The sequence below is a fragment of the Colias philodice genome, chromosome 22 (assembly GCF_061535455.1).
Source record: "Colias philodice isolate Cphi_HAF_F1 chromosome 22, ilColPhil1 Martin Lab GWU primary, whole genome shotgun sequence".
NCBI lineage: Eukaryota > Metazoa > Arthropoda > Insecta > Lepidoptera > Pieridae > Colias > Colias philodice.
Genome location: NC_143107.1, coordinates 5,463,659 through 5,489,705, shown reverse-complemented (window position 1 = coordinate 5,489,705; position 26,047 = coordinate 5,463,659). Strand labels below are relative to the sequence as shown.

Genomic DNA, 26,047 nt, shown 5'->3' with positions numbered 1-26,047 from the left:
GTAATACTGATAACTACAGACTATTTCAACACGTATCTTATGATTTTAATTAGAAAATTCCCGAATTTGCATTCGCGCGCGTGCATTGAAGTTGACTCGAGAGTCGAGTGTTTGTTTATAATATAGAGAGTGGCAACATCGCTGTCCTGTGTACGGGCGCCCAGGCGCGGTGGTAAAAACGAACCGGCAACGTTTGCGGGAGCGGCGCTCCGAATTTTGCTATTTTTCCATAGAAAATCTTCTGTTTCACGCGCGCAGGGCACTGGCAAACCCTCTCTTTCACTCCCATTGGATTTCGTATTAGGAAATGTACTAAATATTTTTTCATTGGAGCGCAATTGTGAGCGCACCGCTTCGCGCGTTACTGTATAATACAGTATTATTCAGGTGTATGGAATGATGGAATGATGGATATATTCATTGGTATTGACAGTAGTTTTTTACGATTACGATTGATTTTAAATAGTAATAATTAATATTAATAATGAAATTAAGGAGTATGATTTTATTATAATTATTTATGGGAGTTCACTGCACCAGCGCTCCTTAGGGCGAGCCGCCTCTGCCTAAAACAGGCAATCGTATACTCATGAAAATTTTATTAAGAAACCTAAGCATTGATGCAGACTTGAAAAGAATAACCTAATATTACCTGGCACTAAAACACTATAATTTCGATGACTTGAGCACTAACTAACAAATTGAAACATACTTGAAATATTACTTAGACCAGCTTATAACGGGAACAGACTTCAAAGATTATCTAGGCTAGCATGAGTACTAAAAAAACTGAAACTCACATCCTTATGAGAAACAGACTTCAAAAATTATCAAAATATGTTCTACAACAAAAAAAAGACGGGTTGCACTGGGGGAGTGCCGGCAGAAGTGAAAACTTGATTATTAACGTTGAGCATGTTTTATATTTTGGAATGGTATCCGTCTTACGCTTTTTCGATCAGGTCACGTGTCCTGACGCGAGTTTAAGATTTTATACCCATTACCATGGACGTATAAAAAAAGACGGACGGTATATCGCCTAAACATTGAGTGAAGCCTAGTAATGGCGGCGAAACATCCATGTGTGTGTGCCATGTTGCCATGGCAACAGCTGTCCTGATGACAATGGCGGCTGTATTTTTTTCTATAAATTTTGTCGTAATAATTTTGTAATTAAAACATAAAAGAAATTACTTGCTTCCCTGTGGAATGTAATCCCTTGTGTTTTGTTATTTAAAATTGTACTGTTGCGACACCATTTAACCACGCAAGACGGCATTTTAAATATTTTTTGTGAAACAGTGACGCAGTTAATCAGTCGGTAGTTCACGACGTAATGGCGGCCGACTAGCTTACTATGGTGAGAGTGTGTGCGTGTTTATTGTCTTTACACGATCGCTAGCTTACTATGGTGGCTTCACGTTGTTTGTTCGTAATACGGCGTCCGTCTTTTTTTATACGTCCATGCCCATTACAGAAAAAGTGCTCAACGCCGCTAAAGAAGTTTTTACTTCAAAAAAAACTATATTTCTATAATAATACTTACATCGCTGGGAGACTCGTGCAATCGGTGATATCCAGGCGGGGGTTGTTGTGATTTGCCACTCGCTAGTTTCAATGGCAATTGTTGTTTGACCATTTGCTAAAATGATCGATAATTACACGTTTAAATACAATTTTTTGTTAAAATACAACATTAAATTGTACTGTGTACCCTATACCTTATAGCCCTTGCTCAATTTCCTAAACTGAATTATGTCCTAAAAGCTTCCGAAAACCACAAAAATGACTTTTCCAAAAATTTTATTTGTCCATTTAACACTACATTTAAAGCTTAATAAACTGCCACTAAAATCAAACATTTACCTGTATAGATGACTTTACATTTCCCTTACATTGCCGTTGTTCATTACCTAAACTGAATTTTCTTAATTCAATCTGACTTTTAGGAGAAAAGCTTCCGCTTTTAGTATACTATTTAGTATTTAAAGTAATATTAAATGGACACAAATGTGTAAAATCCAATAAAATATAACATTTACCTGTACAGGAGCCCTCACAATAGCCCTTGTTTCGTTCTGAGCGGACAATAGTTGTGGAGGCGGGAGCGGATTGCCTCGAGCACTACACACACTCGCACCTGACTCTGAACCCGTAGAGCCTCGTGTATCTGTGAAAATTTTATATAATTTGATATAAATATTAATATTTTATTGTATGAAAAAGTTGATCCATACTTAATATTATAAATGCGAAAGTAACTCTGTCTGTCTGTCTGTTACTCAATCACGCCTTAACTACTGAACCAATTTGCATGAAATTTGGTATAGAGATATTTTGATACCCGAGAAGGGACATAGGCTACTTTTTACCCCGGGACATAGGATAGGTTTTATCCCGGAAATCCCACGGGAACGGGAACTATGCGGGTTTTTCTTTGACTGCGCGGGCGAAGCCGCGGGCGGAAAGCTAGTATGTACATAAAATATTAATATAGGTTTACTCTAAAACGACTGTGAGAAGAAATACAGAGAATAAGAAACAGAAAAATATGATTTATAATTATTTAAAGATCATAAAATTGTTTCAAAGTCAATTTAATTTATGTGTGTTATAATTTGATGGAACACATTTGGGGACCAATTCCAGGTATGTTATCATAATTTTATTTAAAGTATTTAGAGAACTGTTTATGGGTAAAATCTTACAAAAGATAACGTATAATATTAAATATTATGTACTCACTTCGCCACTTAGGTTCCTTCCTCCTGTTCGTATCACTGACACTAGAATCTGGAGACAATGTGCCAACACTTGCTATTTCTTCTTGTGAACCACCTAAATGTTAATAAATTAATACATAATTGGTAAAGGAGACATCGAAATGGCATATTATGATATATTATGTAGTTAGATATAAGTTACATATAATGTAAAATTAAATTGTAATATTGACATGTTTTTAAAAGAGCAACTTTGGAGTTTCTTGCCGGTTCTTTTCCATACTGCTTTCCGAATCGGTGGTAAATGTTAAAAAATTGTAATGACGATTCGAAAGTGCTTCTAAAAGAAGTCTAATTGAATAAATAAATGTTTGAGTTTGAATGAATATATTTTGTTTTTTGCTTTTTTACGTTTTCTAATTAATTTATGTATGTGTGTGCTGTAAGTAAGACTACATTTATGATAATTATTGGAATTCGTCTTAATTCGTCCATAAATATAGATGGTCTTACCACAAAACAATTTAAACACAGTCTAACTTTAAACCAGGGATCACTTTAATAGTTGTCTATGTCTATGACAAAGCCAGAATAAATAGAACAGTCGCTTAAAGTTAAACCCTGTCTAAAGTTTTTTGTGGTAAGATAGTGATTGTTTTACAAAGCTTTAACTTTTATAGACCTTTTCCTTCTACAGTTTGAACAAAATTTTGACTGACCGGTTGGCTTGGTTGGTAGTGGCCCTGCCTTTCAAGCCAGAGGTCGTGGGTTCGATTCCCACCCGGGACAAATATTTGTGTGATGAACATAGATGTTTGCTGTGTCTGGGTATTAATTATCTATATAAGTATTTATTTAAAAATTATGTATGTATGTTTATCAGCCATCTAACACAAGCGAAAGCTTAGTATGAGATCAGACTGTGCCGTGTGTGAAAATTGTCCAATCAAAAAAAAAAAATACGTCAATGATGATGAAATAAACAACTTACCGTGTTGCTGTAGCCTCTCCAATCGCCTGTAGAGCCTCTCGCGTTGCTGTTCCACGTCTTTCTGTTGCTCCTCCAATTCCTGCCGCATTGATTGCAGTTGTCGTTTTTCTGTCAAATTTTATATTTTTTACGTTAAATTATTGGTAATTGAGGTAATTTTTGAAGTGAAAACTTCTTTAGCGGCGTTGAGCACTTTTTCTGTAATGGGTATAAAATCTTAAACTCGCGACAGGTCACGTGACCTGATCGAAAAAGCGTAAGACGGATACCATTCCAAAATATCAAACATGCTCAACGTTAATAATCAAGTTTTCACTTCTGCCGGTACTCCCGGAGTGCAACCCGTCTTTTTTTTCCATTATAAATTTCGACGATCTCGTGTGCGCATTTCATTGTACGCATGTATCACGTTTTGTACGTGGAAGACGGTGGAGCCGCGTACATGCATATGCCGCGCCATGCATGTGTTAACGTACGCACATACCTGTGATGTGTGTATATCTGCGTATCTTTGATGTGTGTGTATCCGCATAACTGTGATGTGTGTGTATCTGCGTATCTGTGATGTGTGTGTATCTGCGTATCTGTGATGTGTGTGTATCTGCGTATCTGTGATGTGTGTGTATCTGCGTATCTGTGATGTGTGTGTATCTGCGTATCTGTGATGTGTGTGTATCTGCGTATCTGTGATGTGTGTGTATCTGCGTATCTGTGATGTGTGTGTATCTGCGTATCTGTGATGTGTGTGTATCTGCGTATCTGTGATGTGTGTGTATCTGCGTATCTGTGATGTGTGTGTATCTGCGTATCTGTGATGTGTGTGTATCTGCGTATCTGTGATGTGTGTGTATCTGCGTATCTGTGATGTGTGTGTATCTGCGTATCTGTGATGTTTGTGTATCTGCGTATCTGTGATGTGTATGTATCCGCATATCTGTGATGTGTGTGTATCTGCGTATCTGTGGTGTGTATATCCGCGTATCTTTGATGTGTGTGTATCCGCATAACTGTGATGTGTGTGTATCTGCGTATCTGTGATGTGTGTGTATCCACATAACTGTAATGTGTGTGTATCCACATATCTGTGATGTGTGTGTATCCGCGTATCTGTGATGTGTGTGTATCCGCGTATCTGTGATGTGTGTGTATCCGCGTATCTGTGGTGTGTGTATACCCGCTAGTACAGTATACAGCACCTTGCGCCAGCGCGTGCCGGTCGCTGGCCCGCTGCGCCTCCCAGGCGGCGCGCTCGGCGGTGAGGCGCGCCTGCGCGTGGCGCAGCTCCTCCAGCTGCGCGTCGTGCGAGCGCGCCGCGCTGCCGCCGCTCGAGCGCCACGCGCACACCTGCGCCTCCAGGCTGACACACAATCATTGAGATATACATATGGAGACGACACCGCCTACATCAATGTTCCGCTCAACTGTACCATATGGCGTAACTGCACGCTCATTTTTTATTTGTTTTAAAGTGAAACGCATCAAATATGCCTTCGTGTGGGTTACGATATTGCACAAATAATACAAATAATACGAAAAAGTGCAAAGGAATAACTTTCATCGGTAAGTACCTAACTAGATAATAATTTTTAAAACTTAGTTAGAGCAAAAAAATGGCGCACAGATTTTGTTCGTGGTGTCTTCTCCATACGTAGTAATATTATCTCAATGCACACAATTTATATATTTGTAGTATATTAGTGAGGGTAGACACAAATAATGTCACCGATCGTGTGTCAGTTTGTAGCCGTGAATAAAAGTGATTGCATCATCCTTGTGTTTCAATCTAAATTAAGCCTCAAATACCATAATTGGCGACGAGGAAATAGTAATCCACACGTGAAAAAGTACAACGAATACAGTGAAATATGTCTGTTGTTGTTATATTGTTGGAAATGCGTCATTTGGCAGCAATCTCACGTTCGACCATCGCGCGCAATGGACTAGATTTCCGCCCGCCGCTTCAAAGAAATACCCAAGTAATTCCCGTTCTTGAGGGATTTCCGGGATAAATATTAGCCTATGTCTAATTCTGGGTCTTCAGCTACCTACATTACAAATTTCATGATAATCGGTTCAGTTGTATTTGCGTGTAACAATTACAAACATCCAACCATCCTCACAAAATTGCGCTTCGCGGTTTTACCTGCGTGGCTCCGCTCCTGTTGGTCTGAGCGTGATGATATACAGCCTTCTTCAAAAAATGGGCTATCTAACACCGAAACAATTTTTCAAATCGGACCAGTAATTCCCGAAATTAGCGCGTTCAAACAAACAAACAATTAACAAACTCTTTAACTTTATAATATTAAAGTATAGATTAGTAGGAAGTTATTTAAAAAGTTAGTCCCATACTTTTTAAATCGCAAGAAATAAAAACTTATTAACTTTTTGATTTGCAGACAGCCTTTGATACTGTTTCCAAACTTAATACATCAATTTTGGCAGGAAGATGTAAGCACTAGCAAGTTAACAAAAAACTGGTTTCCAAATATATTAGCCGTAGAGCCTAATATCTACAATAATAACAATAAGCTTGGTGTGATCTAGAAGTTCACATTCGGTGTTCCGCAAGGTTTTGCTTTAGGACCAACACTATTCTTCATTTTCTTTTCTTTTATTTTGAACGTAAATAACGCTTGTAATTGGAATAATGATACCTACGAATCGATAATTTGAAGAATTCTAGCCAAAATAAATTGTTTTTGCCAAACAACAAAACTAATAAACCATATAATTAGGATTTTAGTAAAAAATTTAATTCTCAAACAAAAATAATTCTAGCTGGGGATATTAATATAAATACGCTTAAGAAAGGTAAAATAAATGACGACTTCAAATTCTAATGCCACAATTATAATTTTACAATGCATATAAACGTTACCACTCGCAATACCGCATGTATTGATCATATAGTAAGTAACATATCTGACGCTTCGGCGTCAATACTACCTCTTCACCATTCTGACCACGAGACTGCACAACTATTATCTTTTCCAATAAAAAATGTTAAATTGTCAAGACCCCAATATACCGGGTGTAATCGTAAAGTGTGCACAGGCGATTATTCCGTAACTATTGCAGATATAAAAAAACTTCAAACTGATATCGAAAGCCCTTTATGAGTAAACTGAAAATAATAACTTTTTAAAAATAAAACGGGGAATATCCGAAAAAATTACATCAAACACTCCCATTTTATAAAGGAATTTTTCCTGAAAGACTAAAAATATCTATTATCAAACCTTTGTTTAATATTTTTGAAAAATGTATGTACAAACGTTTAATAAGCTTCTGTGATATATTTAACATTATAAGACAGGAACAATTTGCATTTCAAAAAGATAAATCCACGGTTCTCGCATTACATTCCCTAATCAATACAAATCTACATAGTATCAATAAAAATAAAATAACTACAGGACTTTTCTTGAACTTAGCAAAAGCATTTGATTTTGTATCACACCAATGTTTACTCAAAAAATTAGGTCTAGCATTTAATTGCTTATCTTCTTATCTATGTAACAGACAGCAATGTGTTATGATTTCTAACATTAACAAAATGAACGAAGTTGTAACTTATAACTCGGAATACAAATATTCAAATTATGGCGTTCCACAGGGCACATTCTAGGCCCTATCCTTTTCGTTCTATATATTAATGATATTCTGAATGTAACAAATCATAAGGCTATTTTATATGCTGACGATAAATCAATAATTGTGACATCTGGAAAGAAAAATAATACGCTAAAGGACCATGTTAATGAGATTAATGTAACTGTTGACAAAATTATCGAATGGCTGACTTTTATTTATCTAAAAATTAATTTAAATAAATCTGTTCGGAATAGATAAAATAATTAAATGGTCACACTGATAGCGGAACCGCGATGTATTCAATTGGTGAGGCGACTACGTCACTCGGTGAGGGAGCAGCATTCATATTAATTATTCTCGCATTCTATCGGTGTCTGCCTACCGCGCTGATCGTGATAAGTCGTATTTGTAGTTCCATCGGCCTACACGGAAGATAGTTATCTGCCGAGCGCATCGGGAGCGTTATTAAATTCGGCATTCGGCCCACGGAGTTTTTAATATCCATAATATTGTGTATTCTTTATTGATATTAGTAATCACGCGCGGACGCGAGTTATTATTGTGAAGTGAAGGACGACGGCAATGGCGGCTGTACTGTGGTGACGTACATACATCGTAAATTGTCTCTTTTGCATTATCTTTTATTATCTATTATTCCCGTAAATATAGTTTTTCCTCCCCGAGGGGCCCCTATTGTTTTTATAACATTTGACTGACCGACACACCACATATTATGTGCAGTTTATGTTCTACGCAACGTGGTAATCTCAGGTATGTACCTAGGTTTGATATTACTATTGTTGTATCATGGTAGCAGAGCAAAATAAATAACAAACATAATTCGTTGGTATACGGAGCGTGGTTCGCCGACCACTGGGTTTTTTGGGTAAAACGTAACAAATCAATGTATCTACAATTTAATAAATATGCTATTGACATTTCGAAATAAGTAGCAACAGATGACCTAAAATTTCTTGGACTTAACGATCAACGTTTAGATTGGAAAACACATGTTGAAATAGCTGAATTGAATAGGTAACTAACATTGTGACACGGGAATTTTATATATAAGATCAATAAATTGACAAATATTCTTTGTAATAAGTAAGCATGCTGTTTTAGAATAACGGCTAAACATGCTGTACTTACTGTAACTAAAACAAATGTAACATTTTTATACCATGTTTATAAAGAATTATGAATTGTACTGTAACTTTCCAGATTTTTATTTCATTTTATTTTTCGTTTAATTGCCTCACCTATGTATAGTAGTGAGCTGCTGCCACACGATACACGTGAGCGTGTATATAGCGTGCTGCAGCTTTAGCGCCGCTTCCCTCGCGCCGTCCGCCTTCGCTTCGCCTTCGCCTTCGCCCTCCGTAGGCGTGTCGGTTGACGCACGCACACCTATTAGTTGAAACGTCTTGGATTATTATATAAGTCAAGTTAAAATTAGGTGGTAAAATATTAAAATAATAATTATAAGGAGAACAAATGGCAAAATTCGAGATACGAAAAAAAAGAGCGTGTGTGTCGAGCACACGTGCCAGAAGTGAAACTTCTTTGGCAAAATTCAAAGATATCAAAATCATCGCTTTATTCCATGACGTGATTGTATTGCCATGACGCGACGTTGAAATTTTTCTCTCAACTCGCCATAATAAGTTTCACTTCAAAAAAAAGTTTATTTTATCTTAAGACTTTAGTTTTTTTGTGTAAGAATAGTAAAGCGAGGAACGAATGTGTCGCGGCAGCGGCCGACAAGTGTCAGGATCGTCTTTTGGTATGAATTTAAAAAAAATTTCGAAGCCCTTTTCCCATACTTAACAGCTTGGTCAAAGCCTCCTTAAAAATATCCTATAAAACCCCCTTTTTTCATACTAACCGGCTCGATGTTTATCAAATCCCGCAAAAGTATCGGCTCGTCTCGGTAGTGCGGGACTCTCGTACGCTAGCGAGTGTCTCTCGCCCGCGGAACTCGTACTGCGTCCAACACTTATACCGCTTGCGTTGATCGGAGTGTACGTACTGTACGCGTTGCATACTTCTAGTGCGTCCTAGAAAAATAGTTTTAAAACTCTAAAATGTAGTAAAGGAAGAATAAGAATTTTTTTTGAAGTGAAAACTTCTTTAGCGGCGTTGAGCACTTTTTCTGTAATGGGTATAAAATCTTAAACTCGCGTCAGGACACGTGGCCTGATCGAATAAGCGTAAGACGGATACCATTCCAAAATATCAAACATGCTCAACGTTAATAATCAAGTTTTCACTTCTGCCGGCACTCCCGGAGTGCAACCCGTCTTTTTTTTATTCTAAAATGTGTTACCATCGAGAGGCCAAAAATTACGAGATTACATTTGGGCAGTATATATACAAAAAAATGTTAAATCTAATACAATAAACATAAGTGAATAATAGTACAACAGAAAATACTACGAATAGCAAGCGTGGTCGTTGACATGTGCGTGCTGTACGCGTTGCACACTTCTAGTGCGTTCTAGAATAGTAAAGACTACAGTTATAGATTCTTAAGTGTAGTATCACGATGGGGTATGCAAAGTAAAAGTTTAACAAGGATTGCGTTTAGGCAGTGTATTGACAGAAAACTGAAGTCAAAGTGAAACAAAAAAAAAGACGTGTGTCACTCGGGGACTGCCGCGGTAAAGCTATTGCATGCTATGCCTTCAAGCCACACCTCCGCGCCCGTCCCCGTGGGGAGCGTGAGGTTTTTCGTTACGGAAATTCTCGATTCAGTCCCCGCGCTCAAGGCCCGCGATAGAAGCTATGCAATAGCTTAAAATAATGATTTGGTGTAAAATATGCAAATAATAATTACACCATAAAAAAAAACTCATGATTATAAACATGGCAAATTGTGTACAGAATGCCAAAGGTAATATATATTTAAACTTTATGATTAGCGCTCGCCGGGCTGTACAAATTGCTTATTTCTTTCACACAAAGCGTTCTTCATGAAATATAGTAGGCTTAAATATAACTTATTCGTTAACCTTACTTATCTGTACGTGCTGTATACAATTAGAGGTCCGCGCCACGCCGGCGTGCCGCCGCCGAGAGACCCCGGCGCGCCGCCGCCGCCGCCGGGTCACAGAAAAATTGGCGCCGAGTTCAAATTTTGCGCGCGAACCATGTGTCACGCACGCGTTGTTGTCTACAACACGGCAACGTCGCATCGATATAGTAGACAATGTCTACTATATCGATGTACTATATCGATATATCGATTATCCCACCTCAAAGGAAAGCCTCAATGAGAGTCGAAACAAACTTGTGTCTGAAGTCGAGTCTTCTTTCCAAGAAGTCTCGGATTGGGGCGAACTTAATCTTGTCGAGTTCAATCCCCTAAAGACACAGGTTTGCGCGTTCACCGCTAAAAAGACCCCATTTGTCGTAGAACATCGGTTTAAAAGTACTCCCCTTAGTATATCGGAATCCTCGGAGTTGAAATCTCGAGTGACGTTCAATTCCGCAGTCATTTGGAAGCGAAGGCTAAATTAGCCTCGAAAAAACTTGGTGTGCTCAGTAGATCGAGACAGTACTTCAAGCCGGCCCACCGACTTCAGCTGTACAAGGCTCAGGTGCGACCGCATATGGAGTACTGTTCTCATCTCTGGGCTGGAGCCCCACAGTATCAACTCCTTCCTCTTGACCGCATCCAACGTCGAGCAGCTCGAATTGTCGATGACCGTAGGCTTTCCGATAGGCTCGATCCACTGTCAGTGCGAAGAGACGTTGCGTCTCTCTGTATACTGTACAGAATCTACTATGAGGAGTGCTCTGAGGAATTGTTCCACCTTTTACCAGCCGCACAGTTCCACCACTGGACCACGCGCCGTAAAAACCAGTTCCATCCGCACCATCGCATGGATGTTTGGCGCTCCACCACTGTCCGCTTCACCCGCAACTTCCTTCCGCGTACGGTGAAACTATGGAACGATTTGCCACCTGCGGTGTTCCCGAACAACTACGACATTGGGGCCTTCAAGAAAAGAGCTTATTAGTCCATAAAAGGCCGGCAAAGCACCTGTAACACTTCTAGTGTTACAGGTGTTTATGGGCGGTGGTGACCACTTAACATCAGGTGGCCCACCTGCTCCTTTGCTTGCTCTGACATAACATTGCCAATAAAATTATTGGCAATGTTTATAATAATTATCATGTTCATCACTAAATAGTTAAGCTACTTGATTTTAATAAAAATATTTTTTTTATTAAACTTAAAGAGAGATTTTTCTACTGCCCACCCACCCCCTAATAACTTTAAAAATAACTAGCCCACGCCGGCGACGCCGCGCCGCGCCGGGTGCCGCACCCGGCGCGCCGCCGCTGGGCTTTTGGACTGCGGCGCGGACCTCTATATACAATACACAATTCTAGTCTCCCCATTTAAAGAAAATTCATAAAATATTGACTTGCAATAAATCACAATGTATTTAATGAAATAACACACATATTCATAAAATATCTAAATCAATAAATATCTCGATGTATTAAGTTATTGAAGTGAAACTTCTTTATCGGGGTTGGAAAAAAATTTAATGTAACATTTTTTCGTTACGCGTGACATTTTTCCGTTACGCGCCATCTTTTTCTTATCCCCTACCACGCGTGATTCAACGTATTTCTGTAAAGTTGCATATCGTAAATTATTTTTTTGAAAAATAAGGTCATAAAGAAGTTTCACTTCTTACGTGTGTACACTAGTACACGCACACATTTTTCCTATAGTAATTTATTCATACAACATCTATCCAATTACTTCAATCAAAAAATCTACAAAAACAAATAAATTCGTACCTTAACAACTCGACAAACTTCTTGCCACAGCGCATGCGTATCTGCGGTCGGTGCGGACACACGCACGTAGTCCGGGAACACTAGCCCGCCCGGGAATACTGTTGTTACACCTGGATTCCAATTAATATTTAATTATTTATTTATATTGGGCAATAGAGATTCCACAAGGATGATGATAATATGAAAAAATAAACCCAAAAATGATTTATAATCAATAATTAGGTAAAATTGTTATCACTACATAGTATAAAACAAAGTCACTTTCTCTGTCCCTATGTCCCTTTGTATGCTTAAATCTTCAAAACTACGCAACAGATTTTGATGCAATTTTTTTAATAGATAGAGTGATTCAAAAGGAAGGTTTTAGTATATAAATTATTAGGTTTTAGACAAAGTGGGCGAAGCCGCGCGCGGCAAGATAGTATTTATATAATTACTAGCAGTCCACCCCAGTTTCGCCCGTGGTATATGTTTACGTTTTCTCTGCAAGATAATCCTCGTCCTTCAAGGAATTATAAAAATAGAATTATCAAAATCGGTTCACCCGTTCACGCGTAATACCGTGACCAAGGGAAATAGAGATTCAGTTTTATATATAGAGATAAAGATTTATCCACAAGGTGGATAATGATATGATAAAATAATCCCAAAAATGATTTACAATGAATTAACTATTAATCAATTTTTATGACTTTTAAAGACAATAAAATTAATAACATAATGTTCATCGTTTTAGTTAACACTAGCTGTGCCCTTTGGTTTTACCCGCATTGCTCCGCTCCTGCTGGTCTTAGCGTGATGATGGCCTTCCTCGAAAAATGTCCTATCTGACACCTAAAGAATTTTGCAAATCGGACCAGTAGTTCCTGAGATTAGCGTGTTCAAACAAACATCCACAAGGTTGATGATGATATAATAAAACAATCCCAAAAATGATTTACAATGAACTAAAACTATTTTATGACTTCGAATAGGTCAATCAATAGCATCATTGTATTACAAGAAGTTAAACAGAAACAAACAACAAGCATTTTTTTTAATTTTATTATTTATTTCGAACATAAAAGCTCGATGATTTGTTAAACCTGTTTTTAAAAGCCAACAATCGTTTTTATTTTACGTGCAAACGTAGGTCATAGTTCATACGATGTTTTCTTCTATTATAAATGTTAATTAGCATTTTTATGACCTGAAAACGTTCCAAATATTGTAAAGTGACAACCCAACTTACCAGTATTAGGTAATTCAAGCGTTGAAGCGCCCGTATGTCCAAACATCTTCATATGTAACGCCATTTTCTCTTCTAACAGTACCGCATGTTCTTTGTCCTTTGTTCGCAATGCCTCTGAAAAAAAATAACAAAATATTAAGTTATAAAGAAGTCATATAAATATTTCGGGAAAAAGAAGTAACAGTATAGTGGACATTGAAATATATTTGGGAGAAAAACTATATAGTATCACAATAAAAAGACAGAATTCTGAAATACCATAGGCAATATAGGGTATATTATTATATAGATAGAATAAGGAGTATTCTGAATATAGACAATTTAAAAGATAATCAAGTTGATCTCGTACATATTTAAACAGTCTTACTGCAGTAATGTACCTTATTTCAATGTATTAAAATTCTTTATAAGATTTGTCATTTGGAATCACGCACCTCCCAAATAAATGAGTTATTATTTACTAGCGGTCCGCCCCGGCTTCACCCGTGGTACATAATATTTACGTTTTCTCTACATAAAAACCATCCTCGTTCTTCAAGGAACATAATAAAAAAAGAATTATCGAAATCGGTTCAGCCGTTCTCGAGTTATGCGCTTACCAACACATTTTGCGATTCATTTTTATATATAAGAAGATTAGAGAAATACGTTCAAGTTCGCTAACACTGTTTTGGCCCTTTGTCATCGTCATCAACTATTTGTTACGCGTGCTTAACTTAATAATATCAAATTTATACGTGTTCAAACCTAAATATTAATCTCTAAGGGGTGTATTAGCCATTAATATCATTATCCAGAATACTACTGAGCTTAACTACGTATCGGTATACTCCAATAGTAACAAATAGTATTTATAGTCACTAAGGATCATTGAAAGAAGTTAAATATTATACTCATATCATTTCACGAAACAACAAAAAACTAACATTTTTACGCTAGTCGTTACATTACATGACAAAACTAGCATTTGTATAAAGAATGGTAACAGAAAAGATTTATTTCCAAACTAATTTGAAGGAACATAGTCGAGGAATATAGAGATATCGAGATACTAGAAATTTTAGAACATCTAAATGCATGCTTTCATGCAATAACACAAGGGAAAGCTCAAAAATATCACCTTCAATGTGCCGATGAGGTGTTTCGTCTGTATCACAAAGAATATTTATCAAAATACTATTTAGTACTACATAAATAACAAACCTCTACATAATGCACAAGGTTTTCGTGAATCTTTGTCATTTTTCCAGTAGTTCATTCGGTGTATTTTTTAAAGCATTGACATACAAAGCAAAAATTCTGACCAAAATGCAAAAAACAAAGCCCTAAATTAATGTGAACAAAAAACCTGGATATTTAAAAAAATGTTTAAATATTTTAATAAAATCTCATTTAAATAAGATATATCTTACTATTGATAGCTGTCAATCATTAAAATGGTACAAACCTGTTGAAGGCACTCGAATCTCCATGAATACTCTTATTTTCCTACAATAACTAACTTACTCTAAAAATACGTAAAACAGACGCTAAAGCGCAAAAGAAGACTTTTCCCACCATAAACAACCCTAATGTTCTATTACTCTAAATTTTGGAAACTCACTTTTATATAATAGTTAACTCTTATAAAAAAAATTGGTTGGCTGTAAAGTCGGTTTACTGACGATAGTTGAACGTGACAACGTCCGATTGTGCTTCTTTGTCGCTCGTTCCGCGCTCTCGCTTGCACTTCAAGCCTTACATGGAACGCCTCAGAGCGAGGTAACGCCGCATGAGTCATGTTTTTGCGTGCGTGCAGCCGGCTCTATCGAATTATAAGACGTTGTCACGTCAAAAACAATACAAACCTGCCGTACCCGCTTGCCAAGCAAAACTATAATCAATCTTATAATTCTGCGCCTTACGTCTAACAGGTTTTTTAACTGCCGTTGCTGGCAAACACTTAACTTCTTCTATAGCAAAATAACCCATTGAGCCCCGAACGGCCCGATCGGTCCACGACACAATAGATTTTCTATTGTGTCTGTGATTCCGGGGCCTGAGTTATTACGCAAAAGAAGACTTTCTTCTGTAATAAAATAACCCTAGTCTCTTTTTACAACAAAATGTTCAAACTAACCAGTAATCAGTCTTATGTTCTCGTGCCTAGCGTCCAATAGCCGCTGTTTTTCCTCAGCGGATGGCACGTGTTGCCCACTTTCACATTCCTCTTCTTCCGGACAGCTTTGTACTGCCGCCCTGCGAAGTGTATGAAAAAATGATTTTTTTTATTATGTTGAGGATTGTGTGTAAAATATATCAACAGTTTTTTTGTTAAGTATTGACTTTTTTTTTGAAATATCTAGTCTTGCAAAAATATTGAAATGTGTAGGAAAATATCGAGATCTTGTGTATGTATAGGTATATTAAGAAGAGCTGGAACGTCAACACATTTACACATTGCACATGTTAGGCCGGGAGATACTGACACAAAATTTCGGGTCATATGTAACAGGATGGCTGTCTAGAGGGGTCTTAGTACGCAATGACAAAAAGAAAAATGATGGTCAGAACGCTGGTACCGGCGGACTAGTCGCGTGGGCGTTAGTCACACTCGTCGGATAAATAGCGAAAGTCCAACGATTTGTAACACAAAAATTTTAGAATTTACCGATAGCCCTTAAAAAAGATGTAGGCGGTAGTGTCATGCCATACTTTTACGAATGTGACTTACAGTCCGCCATACCGACGTGAATGCGTTGATTTAAAAAAAACAATTCAACCATTTGTACCGGGCTCACTTTTGCACAGGTAACCATCGTCGTGCAGCCATTTACTAAAATCGCCATGCCATACTTTTCGGACGATTCCAAATGGTCGCCATACCGCGGAAAATCTGCAAATTTTTTAATTTTTTTTTCTCGCCAAACGATTTGTACCACCCTACATTTTTTTTCAACAACTCCTGAATGATTATAAATAGAAGTGTGATAATGCCATACCTGTGGGAGGTGGCGAATGTGTATAAGATTTTTTTCTTATTGTAAGATTTTATTCGTAGTTTGAACGATTTGTAGCAGTATGGCACTAATTTTTCCCTCTATTAAAAGTATGGCAAATATAATAATGGTCACGTTGCATCATATACTTTCCAAAAATGCCGTACTGGTACAAATCGTAAATTCTTTTCATTTTTTTTTACGTTTTGGCTTAAGTCTTACAATCATCCGCCCCATGTTTGCAATCTGCGATATTTTTTTCTAGGTAGAATTGTATACAAATAAACAGAATATAATAATCCCATACTGTAAAAAAATATTTTACGTATTGTACAGTCGTATTTTTGAAACGTGACGAATAAATTAATTTTCAAGTATGGCAGCACTTTTTCCCCCTACTAGAAGTTTGGCAAATATAATAATGGTCACATTTTATCAAATACTCTCCAAAATACCAATTGCAATACTGGTACAAATTGTTTGGCGAAAAAAAATTTTTTTTTGCAGATTTTCGGCGGTATGGTGGCCATTTGGAATCGTCCGAAAAGTATGGCATGGCGATTTTCGTAAATGTCTGCACGATGATGATTACCTGTGCAAAAGATAGCCTGGTACAAATGTTTGAATTGGTTTTTTTTTTAATCAACGCATCGCGTCGGTATGGGGGGCTGTAAGTTACACCGGAAAAGTATGGCATGACACTACCGCCTACATCTTTTTTATGGGCTATCGGTGAATTCTAAAATTTTTGTGTTACAAATCGTTTGACTTTCGCTATTTATCCGACGAGTTCGACTAACGCCCACGCGACTAGTCCACCGGTACCAGCGTTCTGAGTTCTGACCATCATTTTTCTTTTAGTCATTGCGTAATAAGACCTCTGTAGAACCGCCATTCTGTTACAAATGACCCGAAATTTTGTGTCAGTATCTCCCGGCCTATGTATGTGTCATATTTTTCAATTGTTTATAAATACAGGGTGATGTAATTGGTGTAGTACGAATATCTAAAAATCTATGAAGAATTTTGTGATACAGTAAATGGAAGAATTATAGACTATTTTACAGTATTTAATAAAATCATTTAATTTTTTGTTCATTTTCATTAGAAAATATGTCAATTTTTCTCACTAAGGTGGAAATTTGGATGATGAGGATCTTGTTAGAAAAATATAAATTTTGACTAAAATCGGCATTTTTTTTTTCAAAAATCAAATTACTAATTAATCAGAGTTATCACATTATTAAAAAAACGCCCGTTATTTAAATCATTATCAAAACAACCATCCGTGTGTTGGGAGTAAGCGCACGTGTTATTTGTATTGTTTTTATGACCTGAAATTTAATTATTATTTGATAATTGAATGATTACTAATACTTTTATCCAATTGATTATTATTAGAATAAATAATTAACTTCATCAATTGATTTACTTTTAAATTATAATTATACAGGTAAATTATGAGAGCTTTCATAAGTATGTAATTATATTTGCATATATTTATCTACAACGCACCCATTTTACAATTCAAGTCTAAAATGAAACTAGAGTCGCATTTATTTTTGAACATACTGTAAGTGAAATTGCATAAGTGTGAGTACTGTGAACATGCCAGCTTTCCTTAATTGACCGATATGCAATGTAAATAATTTTGTGTAAATTTATATTTTTCGGAAATGTCACGTTAATGATTAGGGCATTGGAATTTGAATTCTATGAAGGCATTGCCTCCAAATGACTGAGTGTACATTCTAACAATTCAACACTATATTTTAATCACCTTTTTATTTAGAACTCAAAAACACCATATTTTTCTAATCAAATTACTATGCTATTGTTATCATATTCCGAAAAATTTATTACTTTTTCATTAGGCTATTTTATAACAAAACGAAATGGTGCCTTGTTCACTGTTACTTAGTATTACCTATCTATTTATTTCTTCTACCTATTCATCTATGCTTATATTCGATATTTATCTACTAATCTACTAGTTACTTACCGTATAGCATGTATCCAAGCGGCGATATCCTTGGGCCGGTGAACTCTTAGTTCGAACATTTCAGGGTCAGCGGGCCCGCTGCATATTATGTATAGACCACGCCCTTCTGCACCCGCTTTTTCGCGGACTAACACTTTGCATAGTGATACTACACCCGTCTATGAAAAAAAAACCATAATTAATAGTTTATATAGAGGATTTTTGAAGTGAAACTTCTTTATCGGGGTTGGAAAAAAATTTAGTGTAACATTTTTTCGTTACGCGTGACATTTTTCCGTTACGCGCCATCTTTTTCTTATCCCTACCATGCGTGATTCGACGTATTTCTGTAAAGTTGCATATAGTAAATTATTTTTTGAAAAATAAGGTCATAAAGAAGTTTCACCTCTTACGGGTGTACACTAGTACACGCACACATTTTTTTTATATAGAGGGTTTTTTTATGTATGTTTGTAATTTTTTCACACAAAAACTACCTAAAATACTGAATTATTACTGTTTTATTACCCCTACTATCAATTGTGAATGCAACGCGAGATTTAACAATATATTTTTTGCAAAAATTTAAATCAAAAATTGTGAAAAAATACATTAGTATAGATCTCAACTCTATCTCTATAACATTAACATATTTTTAATATGGCGTTTACTAGTCTGTCCTTTTATTTTATTCGTGTGGTTTTTATTTTATTCCATGGAGCTGCTTTAAGTGACAGATTCTAATATGCCGCTCATCATACAGAAAAATATAACATGTAACTTTACAACCACCTATTTAACTTTAACCAACTTGAAAATCAAAAAAGAATCACGCTATATAATATTCACAAGTTTAACCTTAGCTTATTAAGTTAACCTTAGTTTGTACATATATTAAGTCCTCACCTTATTATCAGGCGTAAAGAAGGTATATTTATTGTTATTATCGTGCAAAAAGAATAGAACATCAGTAAGGACGATCACAAGCAACGTTTGCATTTTGCTCCTCCCCTGCATAAGGGTTGCCACACCTTCGAATCTGTAGTTAAATAAATTTGATTATTAATTATTCGTATACATTGTATTTCGTAATGTTTAATTGATTTTGACCCAAAATCAATTTGATGTTCGCTTTTTTAAAAAATTGTTGAGGTAGAAAAAAAATGTGTGGTTTTATGAAACCACGGTAAAAGTGAAACTTAGACACAAAATTATCGTATTTGTACGATAATTATCGTACGGTTCGACCGTCACGCGACATGCGCTACACAGACCAAAAAGTTTGAGACGATGTAATAAAAGTTTCACTTTAAAAAGAAATATTTATTAAATTTAAATGTACAGTGCGTTAAATTTAAAAAATCTAGGTCAACACCAAAATTTTAGCAAAAAAATGAAACATAATCAAGTCTAACTCAAAAATACTTTTGAAATTTGTTCGTTCCAATCTTTACTTATTTTCTTTATTGTTAGGCATTATTTTATTAACTACACCGACAAGTACAAAACTAAATAGTTAACATAAACCACTATTTTATTATACTCATTCTATTTTACTATACTCACTTAAGACTCCTATTGCCTTGTAAAATGTCGCTCTTCTTGAATTTCCGACCTCGGAAGTTCGCAAACGATTTCGCATCTATCTTGTGATATATTTCCAATTTTCTATCTTCCCTTTCTTTGGCTGCCACTTGATTGTCAACATCTACTAATATTTCCTGCAAGAATTAATAAATATTATAATAAGAAAATTATAAAATTTTTAGAATTCATAGTGGCATCGTAAATGCACAAGTCTATGAAGTTCGTTAAGTTCCGTTTGTAAAAAGAGATTGAGCAACTAGATGAAGTTTTCTTATTTTGATTTTAATGAATATATCGCGTTGAAAATCCGTTAAGTCTTTAATTTCTAAACTTCATGAAAATTTTTTGTAGTAGTAGAAACTTTTTAGTAGAAATAGAAATAGAAAGCGTTTTATTTGCCACCATGTAACTCTTAGTAATTAATACACAAAACAGAAAAAAAAAAAAGATAGTAATGGAGGCAAAAAGGACTCCCCGTCAGCAAAGCAGCAACCATTACTTAAAATGTATTGCTGCACTGATTTTCAGAGGATTAGTACAGTTGCTGGTAGAACCTATGCGCATAAGATATAAGATATAATTTAAGGATAATCCACTTTTCACATTCAATTCAAACTAGCTTCTATTACAAAGCCTTTAAATTCAAATTGCACGACACATATTACTATAACCACCACGCACAAAGCAAAATAAACCTTACCTTAACACCACAAAGCGCTTTTTGCAACAACTCCCGCTCTGTGAGATCTTCACCCGCAGTTTTCAACAGCGGTTCCAATAGCAATGGATACTTGGTAAGCCTCTGCGCCACGAATAACACGCATTCTGGCACACCCTGTATATAAAAAATCATTATATTAGACAAAGCGAAGCATTTCATATTCATAAAATATACGAAAAGCAAAATGTCCCTTGGAAACTTCCAGTTGATAAATATTACAAGTAAATTAAATAAATAAATATGACTCAAATATTCAGAACATTATTCACAAAATATTAACTTCGGAGATTAATGAGAAGAAGCATAACTTTTTCATTAAATAACAAGCTCATAGTTTATAGCTATTGCCAGTTAAAGATGGTCGTTAAAGGATTATAGGACTATACATTCAATATCACAGCGTGATTTATCTCTCTACAGCTAAGAATCCATGAAAGTTACTTTTTGGCCATGATTTGTATGAGATATTTATGCCATTCCTTACACCTTCCTCAACACCTATCACTACCTATTTAGTATAAAACAAAGTCACTTTCTCTGTCCCTAGATCCCTATGTATGCTCAAATCTTTAAAACTAGGTACACAATGGATTTTGAGGCGGTTTTTTTCCATAGATAGAGTAATTCTCGAGGAAGGTTTTAGTATATCATTTATTGGGTTAAACAAAGCGGGCGAAGCCGCGGGCGGGTCGCTAGTCAACTATTAAATACCTTTTTCCTAAGCAGCGGATTCTGTTGGCACTTCCGTATAAATCTCGCGAGTTTCGGCTCCCGCGCGCAACACTCTTTGAACACCTCCACTGCGTCGCGATGCCTTGAGCAGAATTCACCTGGGTAACGAGATAATACGTTAATTGTGGATTTAATAGACTACCTATTACACTTCGCAATACATACATAATACATAAATATACAATCGCGATATATACATTTTTAAATTAACCCATTGAGCCCCGAACGGCCCGATCGGTCCACGACACAATAGATTTTCTATTGTGTCTGTGATTCCGGGGCCTGAGTTATTACACCATTAGGAAACAATAGACATAACAATAAATTAGCAATTTGCGTTCGCATAGTCCTTAAATACTACTTAAAACTAAGCAAATAACACATTAAATTGCTGAAAGTAAAAACATATTCTTGGAAGTCACATATCACTATACTAAACTGTGGAATTAAATCCCTGTACTGCTTAGCTTTTAAATACACATTCCGGGAGCCGCGATGTCGTTTTACAAACTCATACCAGATGCCGAGTATGTAACGACATCACGACCCCTGTAACATGTAATACCGCACAAGCACATATGAGCTCCTCTTCATTACATATATTTTCACATCGCAGACTGTAGTGTTATATGGAGTCTGCTCCAACCACAATACGTCAAAAAGATAGAAACAATGAATTAAACGATTCAAAATATAAGGATAAAATGACTTATTTCTAAAGAGTAGAATAAAACCCAGAAACAGTGAAAGATAATATTTACAATATTCATTTATAGCATCGTTGCTTATGGTGTATTTACTCCTAAAATAAACAAAGCTAAATGTCATTATCGACGTAATAGCATTAACACATATATTTTAAATCCAAACATATCCATTTCACAAACACCCAATCACCATAAAACAAGACAAGTTAAATATTAAGCCAAGTCACCAACCACCACGTTGATAAGGCGTTAGCTCCTTCGAACATGTTCTAGATGTTTTCTTGCATCTGGAACATGTAAGAAGGCACAAACACACACGAGCTCTTCTTTACTATAAATTATACATAAATATAAAATCCAAACCATAAAAGCATGACAATATGTTAGTTTTCTTCTTATTGTTCTCAAACCATCACCACGATGATAAGGCGTTAGCTCCTTCGAACATGTTCTAGATGTTTTCTTGCATCTGGAACATGTAAGAAGGCACAAACACACACGAGCGCTTCTTCACCTTTATACTGTTTTTACATATTAATGTACATAAAGATCTACACTATAAAAGCACTATGTTAACACACGCGAGTTCTTCTTCATTACATATTATACATAAGATCCCCATTATAAATAAAAGCATTACAACATGTTACTTTAGTTCTAATTGCAGCCAAACCATCACCAGGTTGAAAGTGTTAGCTCCTTCAAACATGTTCTAGATGTTTTTTTGCATCTGGAACATGTAAGAAGGCACAAGCACATACGAGCGCTTCTTCACAATACAATTATTATACATGAATACATAAATATAAAATCTAAACCATAAAAGCATTACAATATGTTAGTTTTCTTCTTATTGTTCTCAAACCATCACCACGATGATAAGGTGTTAGCTCCTTCGAACATGTTCTAGATGTTTTCTTGCATCTGGAACATGTAAGAAGGCACAAACACACACGAGCGCTTCTTCACCTTTATACTGTTTTTACATATTAATGTACATAAAGATCTACACTATAAAAGCACTATGTTACTTTTGTCCGTATTATACCCAAACCACCACCGCGATGATAAGGCGTTAGCTCCTTCGAACATGTTCTAGATGTTTTTTGCATCTGGAACATGTAAGAAGGCACAAACACACACGAGCTCTTCTTTACTATAAATTATACATAAATATAAAATCCAAACCATAAAAGCATGACAATATGTTAGTTTTCTTCTTATTATACCGAAGCCACCACCACGATGATAAGGCGTTAGCTCCTTCGAACATGTTCTAGATGTTTTTTGCATCTGGAACATGTAAGAAGGCAGAAACACACATGAGATCTTCTTCACTACATATACATATTAATTATACATGAATATAAAGATATACACGACAAAACATTAAAATATGTTAGTATTGTTCTTATTATACCCAAACCACCACCACGTTGAGTAAGCGTTAGCTCCTTCGAACATGTTCTAGATGTTTTTTGCATCTGGAACATGTAAGAAGGCACAAACACACACGAGCTCTTCTTCATCTATATCATATTTACAGTTACAGGTACATAAAGATCCACACCAAAGCATAATAATGTTATTTTAAACCCGAGCCACCACCACGTTGATAAGGCGTTTGCTCCTTCGAACATGTTCTAGATGTTTTCTTGCATCTGGAACATGTAAGAAGGCACAAACACACGCGAGTTCTTCTTCATTACATATTATACATGAATATAAAGATCCCCATTATAATTAATAAAAGCATTACAACATGTTACTTTAGTTCTAATTGCAGCCAAACCATCACCATGTTGAAAGTGTTAGCTCCTTCAAACATGTTCTAGATGTTTTTTGCATCTGGAACATGTAAGAAGGCACAAACATACACGAGCTCTTCTTCACTATACTAAAGAATATATGAATATAAAATCTACACCATAAAAGCATTACAATATGTTAGTTTTCTTCTTATTGTACTCAGACTACCACCACGTTGAGAAGGCGTAAGCTCCTTCGAACATGTTCTAGATGTTTTCTTGCATCTGGAACATGTAAGAAGGCACAAACACACGCGAGCTCCTCTTCACCTATAAATGGTTTTTACATGTTAATGTACATAAAACTCCACACCATAAAAGCACTATGTTAGTTTTGTCCTTATAATACCCAAGCCACCACGATGATAAGGCGTTTGCTCCTTCGAACATGTTCTAGATGTTTTCTTGCATCTGGAACATGTAAGAAGGCACAAACACACGCGAGCTCTTCTCACTATATATTATACATGAATATAAAGATCCCCATTATAAATAAAAGCATTACAACATGTTACTTTAGTTCTAATTGCAGCCAAACCATCACCACGTTGAGAAAGTGTTAGCTCCTTCGAACATGTTCTAGATGTATTTTTTGCATCTGGAACATGTAAGAAGGCACAAACACACGCGAGTTCTTCTTCACTATATATTATACATGAATATAAAGATCCCCATTATAAATAAAAGCATTACAACATGTCACTTTATTTCTAATTGCAGCCAAACCATCACCATGTTGAAAGTGTTAGCTCCTTCAAACATGTTCTAGATGTTTTTTGCATCTGGAACATGTAAGAAGGCACAAACACACAGGAGCTCTTCTTGCCCATATATTACGTTTACAGTTACATGTACATAAAGATTTACACCATAAAAGCATTATAATGTTATTTTATACCCAAGCCACCACGTTAAGAAAGCGTTAGCTCCTTCGAACATGTTCTAGATGTTTTCTTGCATCTGGAACATGTAAGAAGGCACAAACACACACGAGCTCTTCTTCACCTATATACTATATTTACATTTAGATAAACAAACAGATTCACACTATAAAAGAATTATAATATTATTTTACACCCAAGCCATCACCACGTAGGAAAGTGTTAGCTCCTACAAACATGTTCTAGATGTGTTTTGCATCTGGAACATGTAAGAACTAAGAAGGCACAACGAGCTCTTCTTCACTATATATGTATAACGTTTATAGTTACATGTACATAAATATTTGCAAAACAAAAGCGTTATAATGTTATTTTATACCCAAGCCACCACCACGATGATAAGGCGTTAGCTCCTTCGAACATGTTCTAGATGTTTTTTGCATCTGGAACATGTAAGAAGGCACAAACACACACGAGCTCTTCTTCACTATATATTACATTTATAGTTACATGTACATAAAGATTTACGCCATAAAAGCATTATATTGTTATTTTATACCAAAGCCACCACGTTGAGAAAGCGTTAGCTCCTTCGAACATGTTCTAGATGCTTTCTTGCATCTGGAACATGTAAGAAGGCACAAACACACACGAGCTCTTCTTCACCTATATACAGTGAAATTAGTCTCGAGAAATTTTTGCACATGTAGTGGTGTGTATATTACTCAGATCTTAGAGCGCGTTTCCATTATATCGTTCTAGCCTATACAAAAATGTTTCGATATCCTAACATTACTATTTAATTTTATACTTATCCCTAGCAATACTCTGATTTATGTTTTAAAGAAAATGGTTTTGACTTCATAAAAAAAATAATATATCGTTCAATTTTACGTCCTTGAGCCAATGACAAGGCGAATACCGTGAAACAATAAAATATCTTGTTCATAATAATTTGTTTCGTAATTAATATTTGACCATAATAATTACGAAACAAAACAAATAAATAAATCGTCACTTGATAGTGGAAAGTGGAAACACGCACAAAACCAGAATAAACCAGTTTACGCTGTCCGCAGGTGCCTCGTGCAGTCCGGCATCAGTCGCTTGGTACCGTTAGAACATGAAGCACACATTTCATTCGAAAATTATAATTATTACGTAGTTTAATTGTTAAATTTTGTATTTGTTGATTGTTGTTATTGTTTGTTATTGTTGTTATTGTTTGTTATTAAAGTGAAACTTTTATTACATCGTCTCAAACTTTTTGGTCTGTGTAGCGCATGCGCTAC

The 26,047-nt window shown here is 35.9% G+C and overlaps 1 protein-coding gene across 2 annotated transcripts in view; it reads right to left on the bottom strand.

Moving 5' to 3' along the window:
• The window catches only part of cyst (rho guanine nucleotide exchange factor 18 cysts), a 63,557-nt gene that overhangs the window by 6,184 nt on the left and 31,326 nt on the right, over nucleotides 1-26,047 (bottom strand). For both annotated transcript variants that reach the window (XM_089709444.1, XM_089709445.1), the window contains 15 exons: nucleotides 21,339-21,457; nucleotides 20,607-20,741; nucleotides 19,886-20,040; nucleotides 19,226-19,358; nucleotides 18,341-18,498; nucleotides 15,480-15,598; nucleotides 13,361-13,474; nucleotides 12,130-12,239; nucleotides 9,197-9,368; nucleotides 8,571-8,718; nucleotides 4,911-5,071; nucleotides 3,715-3,822; nucleotides 2,746-2,838; nucleotides 2,043-2,170; nucleotides 1,547-1,642 (listed from right to left, as the gene is read on the bottom strand). In XM_089709444.1, coding sequence (XP_089565570.1) covers nucleotides 1,547-1,642; nucleotides 2,043-2,170; nucleotides 2,746-2,838; nucleotides 3,715-3,822; nucleotides 4,911-5,071; nucleotides 8,571-8,718; nucleotides 9,197-9,368; nucleotides 12,130-12,239; nucleotides 13,361-13,474; nucleotides 15,480-15,598; nucleotides 18,341-18,498; nucleotides 19,226-19,358; nucleotides 19,886-20,040; nucleotides 20,607-20,741; nucleotides 21,339-21,457 — 1,949 coding nt within the window. The remainder of the gene's footprint in view (nucleotides 1-1,546; nucleotides 1,643-2,042; nucleotides 2,171-2,745; nucleotides 2,839-3,714; nucleotides 3,823-4,910; nucleotides 5,072-8,570; nucleotides 8,719-9,196; nucleotides 9,369-12,129; nucleotides 12,240-13,360; nucleotides 13,475-15,479; nucleotides 15,599-18,340; nucleotides 18,499-19,225; nucleotides 19,359-19,885; nucleotides 20,041-20,606; nucleotides 20,742-21,338; nucleotides 21,458-26,047) is intronic.